This window comes from Octodon degus, unplaced genomic scaffold (genome assembly GCF_000260255.1).
Source record: "Octodon degus isolate 3935 unplaced genomic scaffold, OctDeg1.0 scaffold00011, whole genome shotgun sequence".
NCBI lineage: Eukaryota > Metazoa > Chordata > Mammalia > Rodentia > Octodontidae > Octodon > Octodon degus.
Window position 1 is genome coordinate 14,351,652 of NW_004524587.1, and position 26,037 is coordinate 14,377,688.

General features: G+C 51.5%; 2 protein-coding genes across 2 annotated transcripts in view; both read left to right on the plus strand.

Moving 5' to 3' along the window:
• Positions 1 to 22,072, plus strand: part of Slc12a4 (solute carrier family 12 member 4) — a 25,278-nt gene extending 3,206 nt beyond the window's left edge. Inside the window, exons 2-24 of the mRNA XM_004625844.2 lie at positions 2,335 to 2,429; positions 3,824 to 3,955; positions 7,787 to 7,933; positions 8,010 to 8,064; positions 9,604 to 9,734; positions 12,379 to 12,620; positions 12,765 to 12,979; positions 13,478 to 13,642; positions 13,724 to 13,822; positions 14,075 to 14,132; positions 14,491 to 14,665; positions 14,946 to 15,064; positions 17,634 to 17,732; positions 18,007 to 18,126; positions 18,446 to 18,550; positions 18,788 to 18,956; positions 19,238 to 19,433; positions 19,537 to 19,706; positions 19,792 to 19,923; positions 20,004 to 20,111; positions 20,666 to 20,853; positions 21,226 to 21,359; positions 21,497 to 22,072. Of these exons, the coding sequence (XP_004625901.1) occupies positions 2,335 to 2,429; positions 3,824 to 3,955; positions 7,787 to 7,933; positions 8,010 to 8,064; positions 9,604 to 9,734; positions 12,379 to 12,620; positions 12,765 to 12,979; positions 13,478 to 13,642; positions 13,724 to 13,822; positions 14,075 to 14,132; positions 14,491 to 14,665; positions 14,946 to 15,064; positions 17,634 to 17,732; positions 18,007 to 18,126; positions 18,446 to 18,550; positions 18,788 to 18,956; positions 19,238 to 19,433; positions 19,537 to 19,706; positions 19,792 to 19,923; positions 20,004 to 20,111; positions 20,666 to 20,853; positions 21,226 to 21,359; positions 21,497 to 21,588 (3,146 nt within the window). The 3' untranslated portion in view covers positions 21,589 to 22,072. The remainder of the gene's footprint in view (positions 1 to 2,334; positions 2,430 to 3,823; positions 3,956 to 7,786; positions 7,934 to 8,009; positions 8,065 to 9,603; positions 9,735 to 12,378; positions 12,621 to 12,764; positions 12,980 to 13,477; positions 13,643 to 13,723; positions 13,823 to 14,074; positions 14,133 to 14,490; positions 14,666 to 14,945; positions 15,065 to 17,633; positions 17,733 to 18,006; positions 18,127 to 18,445; positions 18,551 to 18,787; positions 18,957 to 19,237; positions 19,434 to 19,536; positions 19,707 to 19,791; positions 19,924 to 20,003; positions 20,112 to 20,665; positions 20,854 to 21,225; positions 21,360 to 21,496) is intronic.
• Lcat (lecithin-cholesterol acyltransferase) lies at positions 22,030 to 25,618 on the plus strand. Its single transcript, XM_004625843.2, has 6 exons — positions 22,030 to 22,447; positions 23,136 to 23,292; positions 23,367 to 23,482; positions 23,588 to 23,683; positions 23,766 to 23,990; positions 25,026 to 25,618. The coding sequence occupies exons 1-6, from the start codon at positions 22,156 to 22,158 to the stop codon at positions 25,598 to 25,600; spliced, it is 1,461 nt and encodes a 486-aa protein (XP_004625900.1). The 5' UTR covers positions 22,030 to 22,155; the 3' UTR covers positions 25,601 to 25,618.
• Positions 25,619 to 26,037: the final 419 nt, after the last annotated feature.

Consider the following 26,037-nt stretch of genomic DNA (forward strand, 5'->3'; position numbering starts at 1 on the left):
AAAAAAAAAAAAAAAAAGCTGCAATTAAGTAGGTAATGATAGCCCCGTAAATTTAGCGTGGAGATTCCTGGCAGCCAAGACAGATGGAAATAAGATGTCAAAATGAAGAATCTGATTTATTCAGGGGGGACACTTTTTTTGTCATAAAAAAGACATGAGTAATTTTCAGAGGCTTCTCACTGAAGAGCTGTCAATATAAAAGGCAGTATTACTGGGTTTGCAGGGTTTTCTTATGACTCCTCCTGATCCGGATCCCGAGTAAGCAAGTATCCCGAGTAAGCAAGTGTCAGTGTCTGAGGAACTGGTGTGATCCCACTGAACTGTAACATGACTTGGTGGGCTGAGTAGGGCTGTGTTGTCCCTGCCATTAGCATTGGCACCATCAAATGTGGAACTGAACTGCTTGGCCCACCAGCTAATTGGGTTGCTCTGTGAGGCAGATGTAGAGCTTGCACATGCACCTAGGAGGGGGAGCTGACTGCCGTGGAAATTGTTGTGGGCACGTTTTGTTTTTCTTTTTCTGCATTTATGTATTTGGTACAGGGTCTCACTATGCAGCTCGTGTTTTCAGCCTCCCCAGCGCTGGGATTACAGGCGTGCACCCAAACTCTGTCCCTGGTTCAGTGGGCCCCAGGGGCAGGACCTGTGCAGCATTGGGGACCAGGGATCAAACCCCGGTCCCTGCACTTGCCAAAGCAGGCATTTAGTCTGCTGAGCTATCTCACTGGCCCTGTCATGGGCACATTTTCTCCATCAGTTTTGATGATAGTCAACAGTACAATACTTAATGGTTGTGGGCTTAGAGGACAAGTGAAATTACATGCTAATAGCAAAAGAATGTTTCACATGGAGGAGTGCATCAGTTAACATTCTCAGTTGCAAACAAGAGACAAATTGTGGACTTTTGAAACAGAAAAAGCCAGGCATGGTGGCACATGCCTGTAATTCCTGTACTTGGGAAGCTGAGGCAGGAGGATCATTTGGAGTTCAAGACCAGCCTGGGCTACAAAGTGAGCTCAAGCTCAACCTGAACTGCATAATGAGACTGTATCTCAAAAAGACAAAAAAGAAACAGAAAAGATACATAGCTCAATCACACCACTAGTCTGGGTTGGTAATGACACCCAATCCATCTACCCTCTGAACTGCACACGACTGCCATTCAACACCAAAGTTGCTTATTTGAACCCAAATATCAGTTTCCCATTGCTGTGAGATCTTAAGCCAATGCTGAAGTTGCCTGGCTACCTTGGGGTGGGGGGGGGCGGCTCTCGACACCTAGAAAAGCAGTGCTTGGCCTTCTCTGTTTGGCTGAAAGCTGGGAATGTGAAGGGCACAAGGGACAAAGCCTGAGAAACAGAAGAGTTGATGTGAGGCAAGAAAAGGGGTATCTGGCTGCTTTCTGCAGATTTTCTTGGAGATGAGACCGAATCTCAGCAACCTGTGGGGTGGATATAGGTTCGCATCAGCTCCCACCTGTTCTGGAGCAGACTACTAGGATCTGGGAAAGAAGGGCAAGGTGTGGCTCCTGCCAGCAGCCACACTACTGCTTTTCCACCCAGCACAGCCCAACACCCACCGGGCAGTCCGTTTTATGTAGGTGACCCCTGGGGTACACACACCCTTCCGCTCCAAAGTGCCTGGATTGTCTTCCAGAATGCCCCAGGGTGCTCTCCAGGGCGCCTCTGCGAGGAGCTTGATGAGAAGGCTAGCAAGCCACAGCCACGTTATCCAGAGGTGCAGTGTGCTCCTTCATCTGTCAGGTCCCAGCACCACACCTTGGCTCTGACATATTATGTGCTTGCTGGAGCAGGGAAGAAACTGGGGAAGCCTGAGGGCCGGCCAAGACTAAATCCCGCCCCCTCTCCCCGCCACACTCACCAGCCTGCGCTGGTGCTGCTGTATGTGGGGCTTGTTCATTGGTGTGCTATGCTGCAGAGAATGATGTGCTGGGTTTTGCTTACATCTCCCAGGTTATCTCTGGCTTTTCATGGAGTGATTGGTTTTGAGTTGGTTTTGTTGGTTGTTGGGACAGAATTTTGCTGTGTATCCTTGAATTTGCTATGTAGCCCAGACTGGCCTCAAACTCATGATCCTCCTGCCTCAGCCTTCCAAGTGTTGGAATTACATCTATTCCCCACCTCACCTGGCTCCAGAGTGGTTTTTTTTTTTTTTGTGGTACTGGGGATTGAACTCAGGACCTTGCACTTGCCAGGCAAGTGCTTATTCTACTGAGCTATCTCTCTGGCCCCCAGAGTGTTTTATAGAGAGTGTATTTTGGGGATTCAAGAGGCAGCCACTAACCAGAATTTTCTTCTGTCTCTTTATCCACAGGACAGGGTAACCACAGAGAGAACAGCCCTTTTCTTTGCCCCTTGGAGGCTTCCAGAGGAAGTGACTACTATGATAGGAACCTGGCACTTTTTGAGGTACCTGAGGAGCCATTCTGGGCCACAGGTGTGGCGGGCAGGTGGGCAGGCAGGGGCCTGTCGGGGGACCCCTCACCTGAGCAGGAAATTTGGAGGATGGTTCCTCCTCCAGTCCCCTCATGGCTGCCTGCTCCCTTGGCAACTAGGCTGTGATTCCTGTTGCCCTTCAGAGTGAAACTGCTTTCCCAGAGGCTGCTCACAATCCAGTCTCCATTGCCATCTCCGTGACTGTTCACCTGTGCCTCCTTTTCAGCCCCTCAGCAAGGTGACCACCTCCTTAGAATTTCTTTTTGCTCCACTCACAGAACTTCTGTCCATACCTGGGCTCTCTCCCAAGGGCTCTTCCTTCTGTTTTCTAGTTGACTCTTCCAGCTCTATCCTCCTCTAGCATACTAAGGCCTGGTCCTTCCTCCTTCATCTGCCCCTACCCTTCATATTTATAACTCGGCAGACACCTCTCTAGAAAATTTCCCAAATTTAGGCCTCTGAACTTGAATTTTATCATTTCTAGACTCAAGCTGAAAAGTAAGATTTAGTTTTAAGACATGATTTAGGCTCCTAAAGTCAGACCCACATATTCATCTGCCCCATGGCTGAATAATGTAGGCTTCTCAATTTCCGTGTTAAAGGCCGGCATCTTCAATTCCCATACACACACCCTCCTCCCCAAATGTAGGGTCAGGAAGGAGCTGACCAGCAGGAGAAAGCTAAACGTGGGCAAGAGGAAGGTGGGGGCCCAGCACTGAGAAGGCTGTACGGGCAGGGAAAGCCAAGGCCCTACTTGGGCCTGGGGTCCTGAGCCCTAGGCGGCCTCTGACCTGGAAGAGCAGCACGTTTCTGCAATGAAGCCCTTGATTCCCACTCCCGCCAGGACAGACTGGGGACCAGGATCACACTTCAGGGCTGTTCACAAGGATCCAGGGCTGTGGGGCAACCATCCAGGAGAGAACTCCCTTGTCCCAGATATCATTTTGTCTTCTTGGTTCCCTGGGGTGACTAAGTGGGTTTTTTTGTGGGCAAATGTGAATCCCCAGTGGTAGCTGGGAGGTAACCAAGCAGATGAGGCAGGAGGAAGTGTGGGATCTGCCTGCCTGCCTGCCTGAATTCCTTGAGGCAGATAGTTTTTACAAATGGGATGGCAGTGGTTGCAGTCAAGGTGGGGCAGAGAAAAGCAGCTGCTGGGCTGGGATGGGCCTTTGACTGCCCACGTGCTAGGGTGTGGTACCCACACCTGTCTGGTTGTCTGGCCCAAGCTTCTCCAGGCAAGAGCTGGAATCAGGTCCAATCCTGCCTCAGGGCTTGGCAAAGGGCCACAGGCCAGGCTGCTGGCTGCATATAGGTAGCCTGGCGCCAGCCTGGCCCTTTGCCATCTTGCCCTGTGGCTCTGTTTACAGGAGGAGCTGGACGTCCGCCCAAAGGTATCATCTCTTCTGGGCAAACTTGTCAGCTACACCAACCTCAGCCAGGGTGCCAAGGAGCATGAAGAGGCTGAGAGTGGGGAAAGCACCCGCCGGAGAGCAGCCAAGGTGAGCCAGTTGTGGTCAGAATTGAGCCGTGCCTGGGATGACAGCCAGAACGCCACGGAAGTGGCTGCTTCCCACACCACTGGGAGAGAGGATGGGACACCAGGTACACAAAGAGAGGATGAGCATTGAGTACCTTGTGCTGACTAAGGCTTCAGGGGTGAGCCAAGGAGGCGCTGCTAAGGGGGGAGGAATGGGCCAGGCAGGCTCTCAGATGCAGCAGCCCCTGCTGTGTGAGGCACCATGCTATGAATGGACCTCCCTTCTCACATGTCATCCTCCCAGCAAAGCTCTGAGCTAGAAGCCAGACCAGCCTGTAGACCCAGCTGCTGGGGAGGCTTAAGAGGATGACTTAAGCCCAGGAGTTCGAGACCAGCCGAGGCAACATAGCAAAACCTAGTCTCAGAAAACAAAAGCTGTGAGGTAGGTGCTATTGTTATCTTCATCTTTTTCTTAGCCCTGTCCACTGCTTACCCAAGCTATGGAATACATCTCCTGGCTCACTAAGCCTGGATTCTCTCCCTCTCTGTCTCTGTCTATCTTTCTATCTGTCTCAGTGTCTCTGTCTGGTCCCCCCCCCACCCCCATTTTTATTTTTGGCAGTGCTAAGGATTAGACCCAGGGCCTTGTGCATGGCAAGCATTCTACCTCTTCTGAGCTATATCCCTGATCTTTTACTGGCTTTTTAAATTTTGTTATTTTGAGACAGGATGTCCCCACGTTGCTCAGGCTAGCCTGGAATTCTCCATCCTCTAGTTTCAGCTTCCTGAGTGCTGGGATTAGTTATTTCCCACTATACCTGGTTCCTTTTCACTTTGCAGATGAAGAAAGTGAGTGGCAGGGTCTTAAGTAACCTGCCTGAGATCAGCATATAAATCTGAGGGAAAGATTGGTGTATTGACAGTGGATGTAACTGAAATAATAGATCACTGGTATATCAGGGTGGCTAAGCCAGAAACCTGGTCGTCCCTAGGGGTTATGACAGTGAAACCTAGAGCAAGTGACAAACCCACTTTCCCAGGTTGGCCCAACGCTTCACTGGTGGAGCCCTCTGGGTTTCTTCCCTCCAGGGTAGGGGAACACTTAGATGTGGTAGGAAGCTGGTGCTTCTCTAAGGGGTGTCCCTGTCCCTCTCCCAGTTGCATCACCTGCTCACATTCCAGGCTGTGACCCTACAGTCCCCCTCTGACTTAAGGATGACTTTTTCATCTTTGCACTACGCTCCATTGTGGGCCTTAGTTTCACTGAGGGTAGAGATTTCCTATACATTTTGGTTGGGATCCAAGGAACCCTCCACCTCTATGTGCTGCCTCCCTGAGGTTTGGAAAGAGCAGCCGTGTTTGGAAGGAGCTGGGGTTTGGCCCTGGCTATAGTATTTTCCTTGGAGGTCCATACAAGCAAAAGCAACTCCTAGTTGGGATAAGTCAAGTCCTTAGCCTTAGACCCACTTGTGAGAGCTGGGCCCTGCTGGTATAGACCAAGGAGAAGTGTATCCCTCATCTTGCCCTTGCAATAGACAAATCAGCCCACTCTGAGAGAACAGCTGGGATCTTGAGGTTGCACAGACCCAACCCCTGTCCTGTCTAACTAGTTAGGATTTTGTTGGTATGTTCTGGACTGAAGATAGCACAGAACCCTCACTATCTCAGGCCATGCCTATCCAGCCTTGCAGGAGATGGGCCCAGCTCCTGACTGGGGGGCAGCAGTGAATGGTAGGATTCATGGGTAAGAGCCTCATCATGGGGCTGGCGAGATGGCTCAGTGGTCTAAAGCACCTACTTAGAACAAGCTAAGCTAAACAAAGCACAGGGACCACGGTTCTAATCCCCCAGCACCACATGCCAGCCAGCACCGCCCCCTTGTGGGCTGAGCTGGCCACACACACACACACACACACACACACTAAATAAATAAATAAAATTTAAAAAAAAAAAGAGCCTCATCATGCCTGACTCTTGAGGCTGAGCCGGAGAAATGCTGATTGGGGGTGAAAAGGCACCCAGTGAAAGCTAGTGCACATCTCAGCAGGACTGTGGGAGCGCAGCCTGGCTTTGGTCTGGTGGGGAGCCCGCGAGGTGGATGGGCTTGGCTTAGCAGCCCCTCACTGAACTCCAAGGTGAGGTCGTGAGTGAGTGCTGATGGACCACAGCCCCTGTAGCTTTTTCCACGGAAGGAGGAGGAGCCTGGTCAGCAAGCCTTTGGGAATCAGTCGGAAGCTAAGGAGCTGTGTGCTTCATCCAGGGCTACTGTGACTTGTGCCTTAGAATAAAACGTTGAAGCAGGAAGGGTGAGCCTCCAACCAGACCATGGCAAGACCCAAAAGCAGCTTCTCCCTGGCAACTACTCCGGCTTCGGCTCCGTGACCTTCTGAGCCTGCCAGAGGATATTTGGAGATGCTGAAAGCATTTCCGGCCCTGCCCTTTCCCACACTGCCCTTTTCTTGGAGTGACTCAGCCTAGAATGGGGGTGGGACAAGGGACACTCACTGCCACTATGCAGTGGGTAGTCTCTGAGAAGGGATCAGACGGAGCCCAGATGCACTGCAGATCATGTCACCTACACTGTCCTGGACAGTGTGACTGAGTGTCTGTCCTTGCCCAAGCCCTTCCAAGGTCCTGTATGCAGCACATAGACCCTGCCCCACGTCTGGACCCTGCAGAAGGGTTCCTGTGGCCACCTAGCTTTCTCACCACCCTGGCTTCAGAGCAGAGGAGGCTTGACTGGCTTCTAGGGCCAGTTCTCAGGGCCCTACTTCCCTGGGCTGTACCAGCCCTGCCTCTGAGTATGTGGCCTCTGCCCTGGCCCCTGGCTGGCTCCCTGCATTGCTTTACTATCTTGAGAAATCCTACAGGATCTGGATGTTTGGTCTTACCTGTCTTCCTACAGCTAATCTCTCTGTGAGATTTTTCCAGATGGGATGGGTAGTCAATTCTAAGGCACTACTCACTGGGTTTAGGAGTACCTTTTGAGGACCCATATGGCCTGGTGGTGACAGGCCAGTAAATGAGCCAGTATGGTTATGGCACATACTAGTAAACCATTGGTTACAGAGAAGGATATATCAGTATTGAAGAAGTGCAAGAGAGAGTACCAATTCCATCCACCACAGGGGAAGTTTGTAAGAGGGATAATAGTTAAACCTTCTAGAGGGTTCACTAAAGAGTCTGGCAGACAGTGAGCAAGGCCAGAGTAGCACATGGCCAGGTTCCAGTGTGCTGAGGGAGCACTGTGGTCCAGGATTGGGGCTGACCAGGGAGGTGATCTGATGGCACAAGCCAAAGAGTCAACCACACTCCACACACTGGACTAGAGGTCATCCCAGAGGGATGGTGAGATTGGGCTTGCACAGGGACCCCTGGCAGTGGAACGGCTTGGAGTATGGAATCCAATGGCCTGGTGCACTGCCCCACTTCAAGTTCTGTGGCTATGGCAAAACCAACCTTGGTCTAGCAGGGAAGCAAGTTGGGCAGGTCCCTGTGTCCAAGTGAACTGAAGTGTGGGGACTGGAGAAAGCAAAGGATAGAGCCAACTTCTTGGACTTTGGTTTGGGTTCTTGGGACCTGCTGAGCCAGATCCCTCTTTCTAGAAGTTTAACAGACAAGAAGAAATAGTATCTTGAGTTAAGTTTCAAAAGCTCACATAGGGATTTTAGAGTGAGGTTTTATAGCATCCCAGTCGTGACTGTCTTATACAAGTCAATAGAGAGGTCCTAGCTGTGCTCCCATCTCCTGCACACCGCTGTGCAGGTCAGGGCTGCTGGGTAACTGGGAGCTGCTCTCTGGTGCGTCCAGGCCCCTCTGATGCTCTGTGCCCCTGCCCCTTCTGCCCACACAGGCACCCAGCATGGGCACCCTCATGGGGGTGTACCTGCCCTGCTTGCAGAATATCTTTGGAGTCATCCTATTCCTGCGGCTCACCTGGATGGTGGGCATGGCCGGGGTGCTGCAGGCCCTCCTCATTGTGCTCATCTGCTGCTGTTGTGTAAGTGCTCGTAGGCGGTGGTCTCCCCAGGGAGCCCACACAGACAGCATGCTCATCCAGCCCCTTCTTCCCTCAGACCCTGCTGACAGCGATCTCCATGAGTGCCATCGCCACCAATGGTGTGGTTCCAGGTGGGTGAGCACCACTGCAAGCCAGCTGCAGAGTCTGTGAATAGATATATGTAATATACATATATATGTGTGTATGTGTATGATACTCTGTGTGTGTGTATATATGTGTATATGTACACACAGAATTTCTCAGAGCAACAGATGAGCTGTTTTTTTTTTGTTTTGTTTTTGTTTTTGTTTTTGTTTTTTTTTTAGGGGTGTACTGGGGACTAAAACCAGGGCCTTCATACTAAATTATATGCCCAGACCTTTTTTATTTTGGAACAGGGTCTCAGTAAGTCACTAAGCTACCCAGGCTGGGCTTGAATTTGTGGTCCTCCTGCCTCAGCCTCCCAGGGTGCTGGAAGTATAGGCATGCACTATCCCACCTGGCTGTCCTTTTTTATGTGTAGATATCCATGTTGGAAACAACCTTTTTAAAAACAAGGTTCTCTTACCTGGGGAGATAACTTGGTGGTCTAAGGGCCTGCTTGCCAAGGGCAAGGATCTGGGTTCAATCCCTGCATGCCATGCCATCCCTGCATGCCACAGGGCCAGGTATGGTAGCACATGCCCATAAACCCAGCACTGGGGAGGCTAAGACAGGAGGATCACTATGAGTCTGAGCTGCATAGCATGACCCTGTACCAAATAAGATTAAAAACAAGGTTCTCTGTGGATGGATAGAGTTCAATTTATGTGATTATTCTCCTCCTAACTTTCGGTTCTGTTCTTTTGCGATTGTAAACACTATCGTCATGAATAGCCTTGAACACTATTCTCTGTTCTCGCTGCTGGCATTTCCCTTAGGAAAGTCCTAGAGGTGGGGTTACAGGATGAAAGGATTGACCCTTAAATTCCTTGATGTCTAGTCCAGATTTTCACCAGAAAGGTTTTATCAGAGCAGTTGCACTCAGTAACCTGGGATCACCCTTGTCTCTGTACCTTTGCCACCCTGGGGCCCAGTTGTGACTCTTAGTTTCCCTGGCAGTGTGCTAAATTCTGATGGAAGCACAGATTCAAGGCATGCCATGGACACTTGTCCCGTGACCTGCACAGGGAGTGAGGTCTTGAGAGGGGGCAGCAGGAGATCAAGAAAAACACTGTGGACACATGGAAAGGAAGGTCCGGTGGGACCTGACCTCTGAAATGGAGAGGCAGCGACAAGCCAGCATGGCCTGCTTCTTTATACACTGTAAAAAGTGGGGGAAGCCCGCCATGGGGCCAAAAGTGCAGTCTCAGTGTTTTGCTGAGAATCCTGAAAACAAAACATTCTCAGAACTATCTGCTGTGGTTAACAGAGAGGAACACCAAGGCCAGACACCTGCTGGACCGGCCTTACTTTAGTCTCAACAGCATGTGTGTTAGGCTCAGCTGTGGCCTCACCACTCTCCACACACTTGCCTGGGGGGAGGCCTGTGCTGTTGGGCCATGGGGGCAAAAATGCTAGACAAGACACTGATCCCGCCCTGGTTTGTATATGCAGCCCCCTACTGCATTTTTATGACGGGCACTCCCTTGAAGAACAGCCTTGATCTTTGTATACTTTCTCTGCTATAGCTGGTGGCTCCTACTTCATGATCTCCCGCTCACTGGGACCAGAATTTGGAGGAGCTGTGGGCCTGTGCTTCTACCTGGGAACAACATTTGCAGCAGCCATGTACATCCTGGGGGCCATCGAGATCTTGCTGGTGAGTCAGGCTGAGCTCTGATTCGTTCCAGATGTGGAGTCCACACAGACGCCCCTACAGTGTGTGCTCCCTTCCCACGGCCAGGGTCTAGGGTTATACAGTAGGAGACCTGGAGAGGGAAGGATCTTTGCCTAGGCCCCTTCATCCCTTGCTATAGTTTGGGCCAGGCAGGGAAGGGGCCTGGCTGCCTTAGTGTGAGTTTCTCATCTGCCCAGGCACTGTTGCAGCCATGGCAGGAAGTCCACCAACCGTTGCACTTAGCATGAGTGACTAATTTTGTTTGTTTGGGTTTTTTGGTTTTTTTTTTTTTTTTACTTATTTTATTTTATTTATTATTTTTGGCAGAACCAGGGATTGAACTCAGGCCCTTGCGCTTAGCAGGCAAGTGCATATTCTACTGCACTATCTCCCTGGCCCATGAGTGACCAATTTTGGAGAAACTGAACACAGAGCACTTCCTGGGCTTGTGTGAGTTCTGGCCAGCTCTGCTCCCCCAGAGCCTTTCACATGCAGCCTCTCCTTGTCCTTAAGTCAGGCTGAGCAGCTGTAGGATGCTGTCTGGAGGTCAGAGGCTCCTGCCGAGACCCAGGGTGCCCTGTCAAACTCAGCCTTCACTCTTCTGAACCACCAAGAGGGTGGTAGATGAGATGGGGAGCTCTGGGGAACAGATTTGCCCCACTCTCAGGGCTCAGAGAGCAGGAGATATTTAGCAGGTCTGCCTGGCTTTCTTCACCTGGTCATCTGCCTGCGGTGTGCAACTAGTGCCTAGATCTTCTGACTTTTAAAATCTGATTTCTGTTTCTCATATTTCTTCCACATTTATTACTTGAAATTCTGTAAGGAAATGTGCCCCTTCTCCCCAATTTATTTATTTAATGTGTAATTATATGGGTTTGAGAATATTTATTGTTTTCAGGGTTATTGGTCATAATCCAGTACTACTATTATTTATTTTCCTATTCAAACTTTGTTGTTTCTTTTTTACATTTATTTATTTTGTGTATGTGTCTGTGTCTGTGGCTGTGGCTGTGTGTGTGTGGCCAGCTCAGCCCACCAGGGGGCGGGGCTGGCTGGCATGTGGTGCTGGGGGATTGAACCACAGTCCCTGTGCTTTGCCAAGCTTGTTCTAAGTAGGTGCTTTAGACCACTGAGCCATCTCTCCAGCCCTGCTATTCAAACTTTGGCTCTTGCGCCGCTCAGGTTGGCAACCATTTTTGTCTTCATTTGCTCTTTTTTTCTTTCTTTCTTTCTTTTCTTTTCTGGCAGAACCAGGGATTGAACTCAGGCCCTTGCACTTGCCAGGGAAACACTTATTCCACTGAGCCATCTCCCCGGCCCCTTCTTTCTTTCTTTCTTTCTTTCTTTCTTTCTTTCTTTCTTTTTTTAATTCTTCTGAAACTGGGTTTTGCTATGTAGTTTAGCCTAGCCCCAAACTCACTGCAGTCCTCCTGCCTCCACCAGAGGCAGAATGCTAGGATTGTAAGTATCTACCACCTGGGAGTGCTCATGACACATCAAGTGCCACCTTGAACAATATGCGTGTATATGGGACCATTTTTCTGACTTTCATGACCCTAGTGGTGTTTGTTGGTGTCAAGTATGTGAACAAATTTGCTTCACTCTTCCTGGCCTGTGTGAAAGAGCCATACCTGGCTCTTTTCTTTTCCTTCCTTTTTTTAATGTAATACCTAGGTGACATACCATACAATTCATTACCCATTGAAAGTGTACACTTTAACCCAAGTGTGGTGCCACATACCTGTAATCCCAGCACCATGTGAGGCTGAGGCAGAAGAATCACAGGTTGAATTCCAGCCTGGATGGCTTAGCAATTTAACAAAAATTAAATAAAAATAAACCAAAGACATGGGTACATAGCTCAGGATAAAGACCCTGGGCTTACTCTCAGTACAAAAAAAAATTTTTTTTATATACACAATTCATCAGTTTTTAACATTTTAACAAGGTTGTAACCATCACTGCAATCAATTTTAGAACATTTTCAGCACCCCTAAAGAAACTTTATTAATTAATTCTCTGTTCACCACCAGCCCCTGACAATCCCTAATCTACTATGTCTAGGTTTCTCTTCTGGTCCTTTTTTTTTAAATCTTTTATTTATTTGGCACAGGGTCTCACTACACAGCTCGGACTCTTAGTGATTCTTCTGTCTCAGCCTCTCCAGCACTGGGATTATAGGTGTGCACCACCACACTGGGTTTTGGTGGCCAGTTTTTGGTGTGCCCGGGGGCCAGCATGGCATGCATTAGCAGGGATCGAACCCAGGTCCTTCCGCTTGCCAGGCAAGTTCTTAGACCACCTAGTTCTCTCCCGAGCCCTGGACTTTTCATACTGAGCTATATCCCCAGCCCAGTTTTTATCTTTTGAGACAGAGTCTCACAAGATCACTGACTTCCCCAGGCTTGGCTCAAACTTGATATCCTTCTGCCTCAGCCTCCCAGAACACTGGGATTATAGGTATATACAACCAATCCCAGCCTGAACATTTCACATCAGTAGAACCATATAGTCTATGGTCTTTTGTGACTGACTTCTTTTAGATATACTTTTAAAAAGAAAACCAAAGTGACGTGTTTTGCTCTCAAATAAAAAGATTGTACCTTCTGTACCTATCTTGTTTCAGACCTACATTGCCCCACCAGCTGCCATCTTTTACCCATCGGGTGTTCATGACACATCAAGTGCCACCTTGAACAATATGCGTGTATATGGGACCATTTTTCTGACTTTCATGACTCTAGTGGTGTTTGTTGGTGTCAAGTATGTGAACAAATTTGCTTCACTCTTCCTGGCCTGTGTGATCATCTCCATCCTTTCCATCTATGCTGGAGGCATCAAGTCAATTTTTGACCCTCCTGTGTTTCCGTAAGTAATTTTGTCATTTATCCAGGCATCGCATTGGTATTCTTTCCAAGTGGACAGCCTCTGATGCCCTGGGTCCCCCAAAGCTTCAGGGTGGGGACAGGCAGAGGCCTCCAGCTGAGCAGGTGCTGATGCTTCTTTCCCCAGAGTCTGCATGCTAGGCAACCGGACCCTGTCCCGGGACCAGTTTGATGTCTGCGCCAAGACAACTGTGGTAGACAATGAGACAGTGGCCACCCAGCTGTGGAGTTTATTCTGCCACAGCCCCAACCTTACCACCGACTCATGTGACCCCTACTTCCTGCTCAACAATGTGACTGAGATTCCTGGCATCCCTGGGGCAGCTGCTGGTGTGCTCCAGGGTAGGTCCTCCCTCCTGTCCCTGAGCCTACAGGCTGGGCAGGAGAGCACAACACAGAGCCGTCCTTGTGTGGCCAGCTCAGGAATGGGGGGCAGTCTGGCTGCCTTCCCAACTCAGCAGTGTCCTCTCAGCCTGGCTCCTGGCAGCTAAGTTTCGGGTGAACAGAGGCTGTTTGGCCAGCATCCCAGCCCTGCAGCAACCCTGGAAAGTTCTGGCAGCCTCTCTTCCCCTGGCCACCAGCCCCTGATGTGCCTGGGGATGTTCCCACAGGAACCATAAAGGGCCTCTGTCTGGGAGGCAGGCGGTGGGAGGCTCTGGCTCATGAAGGCTCAGCCACCTTTGTCAGACTCCTAGCTGACATCTAGCAGACAGCAGCCACTGGGCTGAAACTGTTCCCCAAGCTCCCAGAACCACCTGTATCTGCAGGCTCCAGTTAGGCTGCCCTAATGTGTCTGGGGAGTACGGTGGGGCTATGATGTTGATACTGATGCCCATACAGAAAACCTGTGGAGCGCCTACCTGGAGAAGGGTGAAGTTGTGGAGAAGCATGGACTGCCCTCCACAGACACTCTCGGCCTGAAGGACAATCTTCCCCTGTACGTGGTAGCTGATATTGCCACGTCCTTCACAGTGTTGGTTGGCATTTTCTTCCCATCTGTAACAGGTGAGCCCCTCTTACCTGCCCAACTACCCCTACCCCAATCCTGGGCAGTCCTCTGAGGGAGTCTCTCTTATGTTTTTGGAGGCATCATGGCTGGCTCCAATCGCTCTGGGGACCTCCGTGATGCCCAGAAGTCCATCCCAGTGGGGACCATCCTGGCCATCGTTACCACCTCACTTGTGTGTATCCTTTCCCAAACATGTGCAGGGTGTGGGTGAGTCCCCAGTCACCATGCATAGACACCGTGTGTACCTGCTCTCGTACACATGCATACACCTACTTGAGGCACACACACATACATATATGTGCACCCCACAGAACCCTCAGCACAGACAGGCCGTGCACAGGGACTGAGGCAAAGGCCTCTCGCCTCCTGTGTGGGGAGTGAGCCTGACAGCAGCTCAGTGGACACCTAACTTCCTTGACGAAGCACAGACTTCAGCAGTGTGGTTCTTTTTGGTGCCTGCATCGAAGGTGTGGTGCTTCGGGACAAGTGAGTGACCCCGACCTCCTCCTGTATCGATGCCTCAGCTTTTGCCTCCCCTCACACAGCCTCCCTGCCATGTTCCTCATCCTTGTCAGGCTTCTAGCTGCCCATGGTGGTCTGTGCCACCAGGTGGGCCAGGAACCCTCCAGGACTTTTGCTGCTGAGAGGATGGCAACCTTGGGATCAGTATGAGGGCCAGAGCAGGGATGCAAGGATAGGAGCTGGAGACTACCTTCTCCAACAGAGGCCAGAGTCCTACCCCGTAGCTTTCCTTCCTGACTCCTGACATCTGTCACTGTAAGTACCCCCACCAAGGGCTTGGAGGTCTTCTTGCCTAAAACATGGTCTGAACCTGTCCTGGCAGGTATGGTGATGGTGTCAGCAGGAACATCGTGGTGGGCACATTGGCCTGGCCTTCACCCTGGGTCATCGTTATCGGCTCCTTCTTCTCAACATGTGGCGCTGGCCTCCAGAGTCTCACCGGGGCACCACGCCTGTTGCAGGCCATCGCCAAGGACAACATCATTCCCTTCCTCCGGGTAAGCCCCACAGTCTGGCTGCTCCTAGTACCTTATACTGGTCAGGGGAAAGGGATCTGGCTGCAGCACAGCCATAAGGACATACCAAGAATTGCCCAGGTCCTTCCTGCTATTGGCACAGCTGCTTACACCTAGCATGTTATGGCCTGCCTGAAGCTTATCCAGAGCAGAGGCCTGGAAACTTGTGACTGCCATCCAGATACTTAGGGGTGGCCCATACCTTGTGGACACAGGGATGGGAGGCAGATGAGAGAAGCAGCTCCTTTTCTGGTCCCTGCAGGTATTCGGCCATGGGAAGGCAAATGGCGAGCCGACGTGGGCACTCCTCCTGACTGCACTCATCGCTGAACTGGGCATCCTTATCGCTTCCCTCGACATGGTGGCCCCCATTCTATCCATGTAAGCTGGGACTAGAGCAAGGGATGGTCCTGGGAAAAGCTCCCAGAACCTAAATACTCCTTATCTCAGGCCCCTTGCAGCTCACAACCCTGCCTGATGTTTCTTTATTTTTTTTTTTTTGGGGGGGGGAGTGGAGGGTGAGATGGGGTCTTGCTATGTAGTTCAAGCTGGCCTTAAACTCACTGTGTAGCCCAGGGTGACCTGAAACTCAAAATGATACTCCTGCCTCAGGCTTCCGAGCCTAGGATTACACTCACAGCAGCACTGCTTGTTCAGGAAGCTGGATTAGACTGTGTGGGGAGATGTTTCCTGGCAGGGTTCAGTCTGCCCCTACTTCAAGAGCCAGCCTGGCACCTGTGCAGAAGCTATAAAGTAACCAACAAACTTCATGTCCCACTGTGGGCGATTCCCCCAAGCAGACCAGTAGACCTGCTCCTTTGCATCTTGGTAAAGCTACCACTGCCCCATCCATATTATTTTTTTCCTCCCTGCTGTAGTAGGGATTGAAATCAGGCCCTTATGCATTCTAGGCAGGAATTCTTCTGAGCTGTACCTGGCCCTTTTTATTTTGAGACATGGGGCTTAAACTTGTGGTCCTCCTGTCTCAGCCTCCCTAACACCCAAGATTATGGGCAAGCATGTGCCTCCATGCCAAGCCTATCCGTCATTTTCAAATTTATATGCGTTTGAAGTTTTGGAAGGGAGCCGGCAAGATAGCTCAGCAGACTAAACACCTGCTTTGGCAAGTGCAGAGACCAGGGTTCAATCCCCAATCCTGCATGCTGTGCTGGCCCCAACCCCCTAGGGGCACATTGAGCCAGACTGAGTCCAGGTGTGGTGGCCTACGCCTGTAATCCCAGCACTGGGGAGGCTGAAAACAGGAGGATTACTATGAGTCTGAGCTGTGTAGTAAGACTGTGTACCAAATACATAAAAAATGTAAAAATAATAGCAATGCTCTAGAAGCAGCTAGGCAAGTGAGTATGCTGGTTCCTTGTAGGTTGTAGTCAGCACTTGGCAATCCCAGGAGTTCCTGAGGCAGAACTTTGTCCAGTGCTGTGTTTAGCCCTGCCCATGCTGGGATCCTTGTACTTTTTTTTTTTTTTTTTTTTGGTGGAACTAGGGATTGAACTCATGTCCTTGCACTTGCCAGGCAAGCGCTTATTCTACTAAGTCATCTCCCCAGCTCTGATCCGTGTACATTTTGCTCCATGGCAGTTGCTCTGCTATGTAGCTACAAAGGACCTATCCCTCACTGCCTGCTTAGCCTGTAGGCCTGACAGGAGTCTCCTCTCCCCCAGAAGCATCCACCTGGACCACAGCTAGTGATTCCATGTCTGGTCCCTTCAGTGTAGTACCCTCAAACTGTTCTTGCCATAGTCATCTTGAGTAGTGACCACCCTTGCCAAAGACAGAGGCTAGAGCTCAGCCTTTATCATGAGTCTTTCTGGCAGGCTGGGGAGATAGCTTAGTGGAATAAGTGCTTCCCTGGCAAACACAAGGGCCTGAGTTCAATCCCCCGTTCTGTCAAAAAAAAAAAAAAAATCCCTCTGGCAACTGCTAATGAGAGTTCCCGTTCAAGGCAGCCCTCTCAGGAGTCCTCCTGCCTTCTTGTCACCCTTCCTCATTGTCAGCTGATGGTAGAAGTTGATACTCCCACCTCACAGCCCTGTGCTCTTTGGTTGCCTTCCAGAGGGGCTCATGTAGTAGGCCTTGCCCAGGCCTCTAACTCCAGGATCCTCTGTAGTGCTTTGTGTCTCTAAGTCAGCGCTTTCACTTGTCATCTTTTTTCTTTTTTTTTTTTTTTTTTTTATAGTTACTGGTGACTGAACCCAGGGCCTTCACACTGAGCTATCTAACCATCTTTTATTTCTGACACAGGGTCACTAACTCTTTACGTTACTTAGGCTGAGCTAAAACTTGCAGTCCTTTTACCTTAGCCTCCCAGAGCTCTGAGATTATAGGCATGCATCAGTGCATCATCACATGGCTTGTCTTCCTTGATAAGCTTTTTTTTTTTTTTTTTGAGATAGAGTCTTGCTATATTACCCAAGCAATCTTGAACTCACCGTATAGCTCAGGTTGGCCTTGCACTTGAAGTATTCCTGCCTCGGTCTCCCAAGTGCTGAGATTACAGGCACACACCACTATGCCCAGATCCTTGTGATTGTCTGGACTTGCTCCTCTTCCCACATGCATGACAGCCCCTTATCCAACTAGTTGTCTAGATCACAGGGCTGAGTATTGCTAGCCATTTCAGGTGAGCACGCCCTGTCATTCCTCAGTAACATCCTATTCTAGCTATTCTCTTGCTTGTATCCCCACCCCAGCCACTCTGCTGGTTAAACAATTGCTCATTCTCTTTCTACTTGGCTGTGAGGACACCTCCAGAGGAGTTCCACATGCATCAGGCCATGGGGATGGGTGCTGTGAGGTTGGGAAAATGTGACTGAACCCATGCAGGATGGGACCATGATGTGGCCTAGTTTCCGGTCCAGGGCAGCCTGAAAGGAGGCACCTGAAAGTAACAAGGAAGCTGCTCTGCACCAACGACTTCTCTGTGCTGCAGGTTCTTTCTGATGTGTTACCTCTTTGTGAACCTGGCCTGTGCTGTGCAGACGCTCCTGCGGACCCCTAACTGGCGGCCTCGGTTCAAGTATTATCATTGGTAAGTACCTGCTGGACCCGAGCCAAGTTCCCTGACGTGAGATACCAGTGAGTGCAGCAGTCCCGTTCTGCTGAGGTTTGAGCTTCCTGAGCAGCAGTTGAGATTGATGAAATGCTATGAAGAGGGAGACTGAAGGGTCCTAAACTACTCATTGTACCCAGTTTGTGACCTGGAACCTAACACGGTCTTTAGGACATGGGATGGGGTACATCCTGGCACCCACCTCTAACTCCTAATTTTCTCTTAATTTCTGCTTCTCCCCACTCTGTCCTAGGACACTGTCCTTTCTGGGCATGAGCCTCTGCCTGGCCCTTATGTTTGTCTCCTCGTGGTACTATGCTCTGGTCGCCATGCTCATTGCAGGCATGATCTACAAGTACATCGAGTACCAAGGGTGAGTGAAGGGCTGCTACCCAGCCTTCAGCAGCAGGAGAGAACTAAGCAGATAGTCTGAATGTTGACTTGTGGGGAGTTGGGTCACTTTGCTGTATACCATGGGTGGCAGCACTGAGAAGCTGTGACTCAGGACCTGGCCCCCTTCCATCCCTCCTTCACATAGACAGAAAACCCTAGAATTTCTGGCTCAGCAGTAAAGTACTTGTTTAACATATGTGAGGCCCTGGGTTCAATCCCCATCACCATGAAAAAATAAAAAGAAAAAATGAAATTTCTGGTGGAACCAGGGGCTCACTAGCTTGTGGTGACATCTGTAGGGCTGAGAAAGAGTGGGGTGATGGTATCCGAGGCCTGTCCCTAAGTGCTGCCCGCTATGCGTTGTTACGGCTGGAAGAGGGGCCGCCTCACACCAAGAACTGGAGGTGAGTTCACGCCAGACTGACAAGCCATCTCAAGGTCCTTATGGAGTCTTGCTGTGTAAGGATGGGAGGGTCAGGAGGTGGTGGCTCCCTCTCTGTAGTCAGGTTACCTGTCCTGGCCTTGCCAAGCACTTGGCTCCATGCTACCCAAGCATGTGGGGGCTGTGTTCTGAGAAGGGAAGAAGAGGAAGGACTCCCTGAGGCCTTGTGTCAGTCTGCCTCCCCATCTGCCCACTGCAGGCCTCAGCTCCTGGTGCTGCTGAAGCTAGATGAGGACCTTCATGTGAAGTACCCACGGCTTCTCACCTTTGCTTCCCAGCTTAAAGCTGGCAAAGGCCTAACGATTGTTGGCTCTGTCATCCAAGGCAGCTTCTTGGAGAGCTATGGCGAGGCCCAGGCTGCTGAGCAGGTGACTGCTAGAGGGTTGGGAAGAGTTGCGCCAGACCAATGGCATCTGGGCTGCAGCCAGTGTGTGGGGAAGGGACCTGGCCAGCCAAGTGGGCAACACTTTGCTACCTTTGAGCCGGAACAAGGAGTTACTTGCACCATCATAAGAATGTGGCCTCTGGGTGAGCAGTTTGTTCAGGCCTCCTCCACCCCAAGCAGTTACTGCCCTAGGACCCTGGGAAGGACTCCGACAGAGGGAGATGCTGGTGGCCTTGCTTTCTGATGCTTGTATGTTCCTCACAGACAATCAAGAACATGATGGAGATTGAGAAAGTAAAAGGCTTCTGCCAGGTAGTGGTGGCCAGCAAGGTGCGTGAAGGACTGGCTCACCTCATCCAGTCCTGCGGCCTAGGCGGAATGAGACATAACTCCGTGGTGCTGGGCTGGCCCTATGGTTGGCGGCAGAGTGAGGACCCCCGTGCCTGGAAGACCTTTATTGGTGTGTGAGGGACTGGGCCAGGTGGACCAGGGGCCACGGTCATGTGAGGTGGCAGAAACCAAAAGGCTTCAGGCTGGCGGTCACCTGTGTTCCTCCTCCTCAGACACAGTGCGTTGCACCACAGCTGCCCATCTGGCACTCCTGGTGCCCAAGAACATCGCCTTCTACCCCAGTAACCATGAGCGCTACCTGGAGGGCCACATCGATGTGTGGTGGATCGTGCATGATGGCGGCATGCTCATGCTTTTGCCCTTCCTGTTGCGCCAGCATAAGGTAGCTGGGCAAGTGGGCATGGAGGAACAGTGGGGCTTGTGGAGTGCCAGCTTTGTCTGAATCGGCCCCTTGCTCCTTTCCTCAGGTTTGGAGGAAGTGTCGGATGCGCATCTTCACAGTGGCCCAGATGGATGACAACAGCATCCAGATGAAGAAGGACCTGGCCATCTTCCTCTACCACCTCCGCCTTGAGGCAGAGGTGGAAGTGGTGGAGATGGTGAGCTGCCCTTACCCAGCCTGGCCCTGAGAATGTGGAGGACCATGTAGTCCAGTGCTCACAGCTTCCCCCCTTCCCAGCACAACAGTGACATCTCTGCCTACACCTATGAGCGCACACTGATGATGGAACAACGGTCCCAGATGCTGCGGCAGATGCGGCTAACCAAGACTGAGCGGGAGCGAGAGGTCAGTGGCTGCTTTGGTACAGGTTGAGGGCAGGTGCCAAGGTCAGATGTTGGGAGATACTTTTAGGTGGGGGCATCAGAATGACTCATCCCAAACCTCATCATGGTACACACTCATAATCTTAGCACTCTGAGAGGCTGAAGCAGGGAGAGATTGGGATTGAGATTAAGATTAAGAAGAGGGGGGGCTGGAGAGATGGCTCAGTGGTCTAAAGCACCTACTTGAAACAAGCTTGTCAAAGCACAGGGACCGCGGTTCGATCCCCAGCACCACATGCCAGCCAGACCCGCCCCCTGGTGGGCTGAGCTGGCCACACACACACACAATAAATAAATGTAATAAATAAAAATAAATAAATATTAAAAAAAAAAATCGCATGGCCAAAAAAAAAAAACTAAAAAAAAAAAAAAGATTAAGAAGAGGGGGAGAAAGGAAAAGGGAAAAATACCTCACCTTGGTCCCTCCTGAGCCAGTGCTTATTTCCTGGAGACAGAGTGGTTATGACCACCAGTCAGGAACCCCTTTTCCCAGGGGCCCACTCTGATTGTCCTCAGGCACAACTGGTCAAGGACAGGCATTCGGCCTTGCGTCTGGAAAGCCTGTACTCGGATGAGGAGGATGAGTCTGCAGCAGTGGCTGACAAGATCCAGATGACATGGACCCGGGACAAGCACATGATGACTGAGCCCTGGGATCCTAGCCATGCCCCTGACAACTTCCGGGAGCTGGTGCACATTAAGCCGTGAGTGCAGTAAATTCAGACTCAGCTAGTTTGGGGTCTTGGGTGGGGGCAGAGAGGGGCCAGACAAGCTGTATGAGAGCCAGCCAGATAGCTCAGCAGACTAAAGCGCCTGCTTAGGCAGAGTCTAGTGGCTGGGGTTTGATCCCTGGTGTACTGTGCCAGCCCCACCCTGGGGCCTGCTGAGTTGGTGATTGAGACTGGGTGTGGTGGCGCACTCCTGTAATCCCAGTGCTTGGGAGGCTGAAAAGAGGAGAATCACTATGAGTCTGATCTACAAAGTGAGACCCTGTACTAAATACATAAAAATAAAGACAAGCTGTGTGGGAAGCTACCTTGCGAATGGTTTCCAGTGATCAGATGTATTTCCTACAGGGACCAGTCCAATGTACGACGCATGCACACTGCTGTAAAGCTCAATGAAGTCATTGTCACACGCTCCCATGATGCCCGCCTGGTCCTACTGAACATGCCTGGCCCACCCAAAAACAGCGAGGGTGATGAGAACTGTATCCCTTTTTGGAGAGGCAGAAGGTGGGAGATGGGCAACTCAAGGTCAGGTCAAGTTCCCCGGCTGCCCCTGGGTGGGGGTGGCCCTGGCTGCCCCTTGGTCTTGCTGTTGCCTCCTTGACCTGATGCCCTACAGACATGGAGTTCCTTGAGGTGCTGACCGAGGGCCTTGAGAGGGTGTTGTTGGTGCGTGGTGGTGGCCGTGAAGTCATCACCATCTACTCCTGAGCCCAGTGTAGTCTTATGACCTGGAGTGGGGGTGTCCAGGGCAATAGCCCTCCTTTCCCCAGCACCTGCTTGTTGGCTCTGCTTTGCCCAGCCTTGCCTTGGACCAGCTTTGCCAGGTCTCCTGGAAAACCAGGCCTGGGCCTAGCAATGGAGATGGATCTGAGATCCTGTAGGACCTTGGGCAGTTTGGGGACTTCCCCTCCTAGATCCCAGTAGGCCTGCCCTGCTAGAGAAGTCTGGTAGGGGCTCATGTGGAGTTTGAAGGTGTAGCCTGGCCCTGGAACACTATTTATTGTATATTTATTGTTTGTATGTCACCATCAGAGAGGAGAGAAAGGCAGTAAGGGAGGGGGTAGAGCCCAGCCTTCCTGCAGAAGACCTGGCTCAGGCTACTGTGGGCAGGGACCCCCACCAAGCCAAGCAGAATGGAGCTGGCTGAGCTGAGGCCTGACTTTTTTCAATAAAACATTGTGTAATTCTGGGCCTCCTGCTGCCCCGGCTGTTTCCTCTGGCATCAAGGGAAGAAGGCAGAACTGAACCCAGGCCCAGAGCCGGCTCCCTGAGGCTATGCCCCTTCCTGGCAGTAGCAGTCTCTGGCCACCCCCATTGGCCAGGCTGCCCCTCCCACGGGCCCTGGGGCCCCTCCCATTCCCATACCAGATAAGACCAGCCCAAGGCTGCTTCATCTGGAGTAGGCACTGGGCTGGAATGGGGCTGCCCGGCTCCCCATGGCAATGGGTGCTGCTGCTGCTGCTGCTGCTCCCTCCTGCTGCCCCCTTCTGGCTCCTCAATGTGCTCTTCCCCCCGCACACCACGCCCAAGGCTGAGCTCAGTAACCACACACGGCCTGTCATCCTCGGTAAGCCCCCACCAGGCCCCTGAGGCACCAGCCCAGACCTTAGGGAGCCTGGGTCCCCAGCCCCTGGCAGCAGATACTGCCAAAGCCTCTTCCCCCTGCATCAGCCCTGATGCCTGCCTTGCATCAGGGCATGGGAAAGGACCAAAGATAGAAATTACCCTTTCCTTTACCACACTTTTCTGTTTCTCTGGATTGCCTACTCCAGGGGGATAAGATGGTGTGGGAGTACCTGATGTCTTGTCTGGCGTAGACATTACAAGCTGTGGTCAGCAGTGGCCACACTGGACTCTGGGTCTATCTGTACCATTTCTTCCTTGGCCCCTAACCCACCAAAGACAAGATGTCCAGCCTAGGGCCAGATAGCAGGAGAAGCCCATGAAGGCCTGCCCCCTGCTGTAGGCCCAGCCCCCACACTCCCATACCTTGGACTTTGGCAATACTAGAGAGCCAGGCTGGATGTTTGTTCTGTGGGGGCAGTGGTCAGTGGCCTTGGCTCCTGCACCTTCCCTGCCTAATGGGAGCTTGGGCTTTGGGCTATAAGGGAAGGGGGTTGCAAAAGGGGTAGGGAGGAAGGGAGTGTGATCAGGAGAAGGGTACATGTTAGTGCCTGTGAGTTGAGGGTAAGGGAGATGGAGGGGTGGGGTCATGGGGCGAAACCAAGGAGTCCAGAGAGAGCCGGTACCCACAGTGCCTGGCTGCCTGGGGAATCAGCTAGAAGCCAAGCTGGATAAACCGGATGTGGTGAACTGGATGTGCTACCGAAAGACAGAGGACTTCTTTACCATCTGGCTGGATCTCAATATGTTTCTACCCTTTGGGGTGGACTGCTGGATTGATAACACCAGGTATGTGCTATTTGCTCTTCCCAGCCTCACATTGCCCGTTGGCTACTGGCTGCTGAATTTCCTACTGCCCCCAGGGTTGTCTACAACCGAAGCTCTGGACGTGTATCCAATGCCCCTGGAGTAGAGATCCGTGTCCCTGGCTTTGGCAAGACCTACTCTGTTGAGTACTTGGACAGCAACAAGCTAGCAGGTATGTGTACTGGGAAAGCAGCCAGGGGCTCTGGCCTGTGATGAGCCAGCAAGGTTGGCCTACAGGTGTCATAACCAGAACCTCATTGCCACTGTTTCCCTAAAGGTTACATGCACACCCTGGTACAGAATCTGGTGAACAACGGGTATGTGCGAGATGAGACAGTGCGGGCTGCCCCCTATGACTGGCGCCTAGAGCCCGGTGAGCATCTGCAGATGATGGGTCTGGGCAGGGCAAGTGGCCTCTGACTCTGCTGCCCTGACCCATCATCCACCCACTGCAGGCCAGCAGGAGGAGTACTACCAGAAGCTGGCCGGGCTGGTGGAGGAGATGTATGCTGCCTATGGGAAGCCCGTCTTCCTCATTGGACACAGCCTTGGCTGCCTACACTTGCTCTATTTTTTGCTACGTCAGCCCCAGTCATGGAAGGACCGCTTTATTGATGGCTTTATCTCACTTGGGGCTCCTTGGGGTGGCTCTACCAAGCCAATGCTGGTCTTGGCCACAGGTAAGATGACCACTGATCATCTTTGTCCTGTGAGCCATGGGAATGGAGTAAAGAGACCATGGAGCTGCCACCGGGGCATTAGTTACCACTTCTGGGGTATGCCTGTTGTCATTAACTCCCCAAGAGCAATAGCCTTGGCAAGGCCACTAGGGTGGCTCCTCCCAAAGTCTGTGTAGTGATAGAGGAAATTAACAGAGGAAGTGAGCCCCAGCAGTCTGACTCAGCATAATGTGTTCCTTGTGATTCCAGGTCCAGTCCACTCTCAGCTTCCTCCTGCTCCCAGACGACAGGAATTTCTTTCTTTCTTTTTTTTTTTTTTTTTTTTTCCCAGACAGGGTCTTGTTTTGCAGTTCAGTTCAGGCTGGTCTTAAACTCGTTTTATAGCCCAGGATGATCTCAAACTCACAGCAATCCTCCTACCTCTGCCTCCCAAGTGCTAGGATTACAGGCATGCACTACCACGCCTAGCATTTCCCTTACCCAAAGACAGATCCTCCACATCCACTCATGTCCAGCATCAAGCTGAGAGAAGAGTCCCACCTGCCCTTCCTGGAGGGGTAGACCAGGGACCCAGCAGACACAGATGCCACCTATTGAGAGCCTATTGTACACTGCCAGGATTGGCCTTCCCCCAGAAGCTCACAATCAGGTGAGATAAAAACATGATCTACCAGTAAATGGAAGGCTATCTTCTTTCACCCTTCCCAAAACAATCCTGTGGCACCTATGCAGCAGAGGACTCACACAGCCTGAGAAAGAAAAGCCAGCACCTCCTACGCCATTCACACAGCTTCACACATCCTCAGGAAACACCCCACACACACTTCCGAGGCCCTACAGCCCTGTCTTAGAGAGATACTATCATGGCCTTTCATTTAATAAGCACACATTTAGCACCTACTGAAAACCAGGCCAGCTCTAGTCTCCTTGACAAGCCAATCCAGGCCAGGGACAATTTTGAGCATCTCACTGGCAAACTGCGTACCAGAGGTAACCAGGCCCAGCTCCCTGCCCTGTCTTACTCCATGTTCACAGGTAACAACCAGGGCATCCCACTCATGTCCAGCATCAAGCTGAGAGAGCAGCAGCGCATAACGACAACTTCCCCCTGGATGTTTCCCTCCGACCAGGTGTGGCCTGAGGGCCATGTGTTCATTTCTACACCAAGCTTCAACTACACAGGCCATGACTTCCAGCGCTTCTTTGAAGACCTGCATTTTGAGGATGGCTGGTACATGTGGCTACAGTCACGTGACCTGCTGGCAGGACTCCCAGCACCTGGAGTGGAAGTATACTGTATATATGGTGTGGGCCTGCCCACACCCAGCACCTACATCTATGACCATGGCTTCCCCTACTCGGACCCTGTGAATGTGCTCTATGAAGATGGTGATGACACAGTGGCCACACGCAGCAGTGAGCTCTGTGGTCTCTGGCAGGGCCGCCAACCCCAGCGTGTACACTTGCTGCCCCTGAACGGGACACAGCACCTCAATATGGTGTTCAGCAACCAGACGCTGGAGCACATCAATGCCATCCTACTGGGTGCCTACCGCTATAGCACCCCTGAAGACCCAACTGCCAGCCCAGGGCCCATGCCTCCTGAATAAAAGACCTTTGCTGCTATAAGCCCCGTGTGTTGAGTCAAGAGAGGTATTATTAGGGTACCCACATCCAGGCTTCATGCATCAGGCCCAGGACTCAGTGGAGCATGAGACAAGATAGGTTGTGCTTGTACTTGACTCGGGTGTGGCTTCCCATCCTGGTTGAGCCTACCCTGTACCTGTTTCTGTGCAGTGTGTAGTGATTGCAACAGGCTGTACCCACAGCTACAGGTTGGAAGATGCTCCTTTGAAAAGTGGGTGGGTGGCAGATGTATAAGAGTTTCGAATCTGGGGGCTAGGTGGGTAGCCTAGTGCTAGAACACAAGGCCCTATAGTCCATTCCCAACACCAAAAGATAAAGTTTAGCCAGCCATAGTGGTGCATGTCTGTAATTCCAACACTGGGGAGGCTAAGGCATACAACCACCTTGAACTACACAACAA

Coding starts and splice junctions, on each gene's coding strand:
- Lcat (XM_004625843.2), top strand. CDS start 22,156: ATGCCCCTTCCTGGCAGTAGCAGTCTCTGGCCACCCCCATTGGCCAGG. Junction 23,293..23,366: donor TGCTGGATTGATAACACCAG/GTATGTGCTATT, acceptor TACTGCCCCCAG/GGTTGTCTACAACCGAAGCT. Junction 23,684..23,765: donor TGACTGGCGCCTAGAGCCCG/GTGAGCATCTGC, acceptor CACCCACTGCAG/GCCAGCAGGAGGAGTACTAC.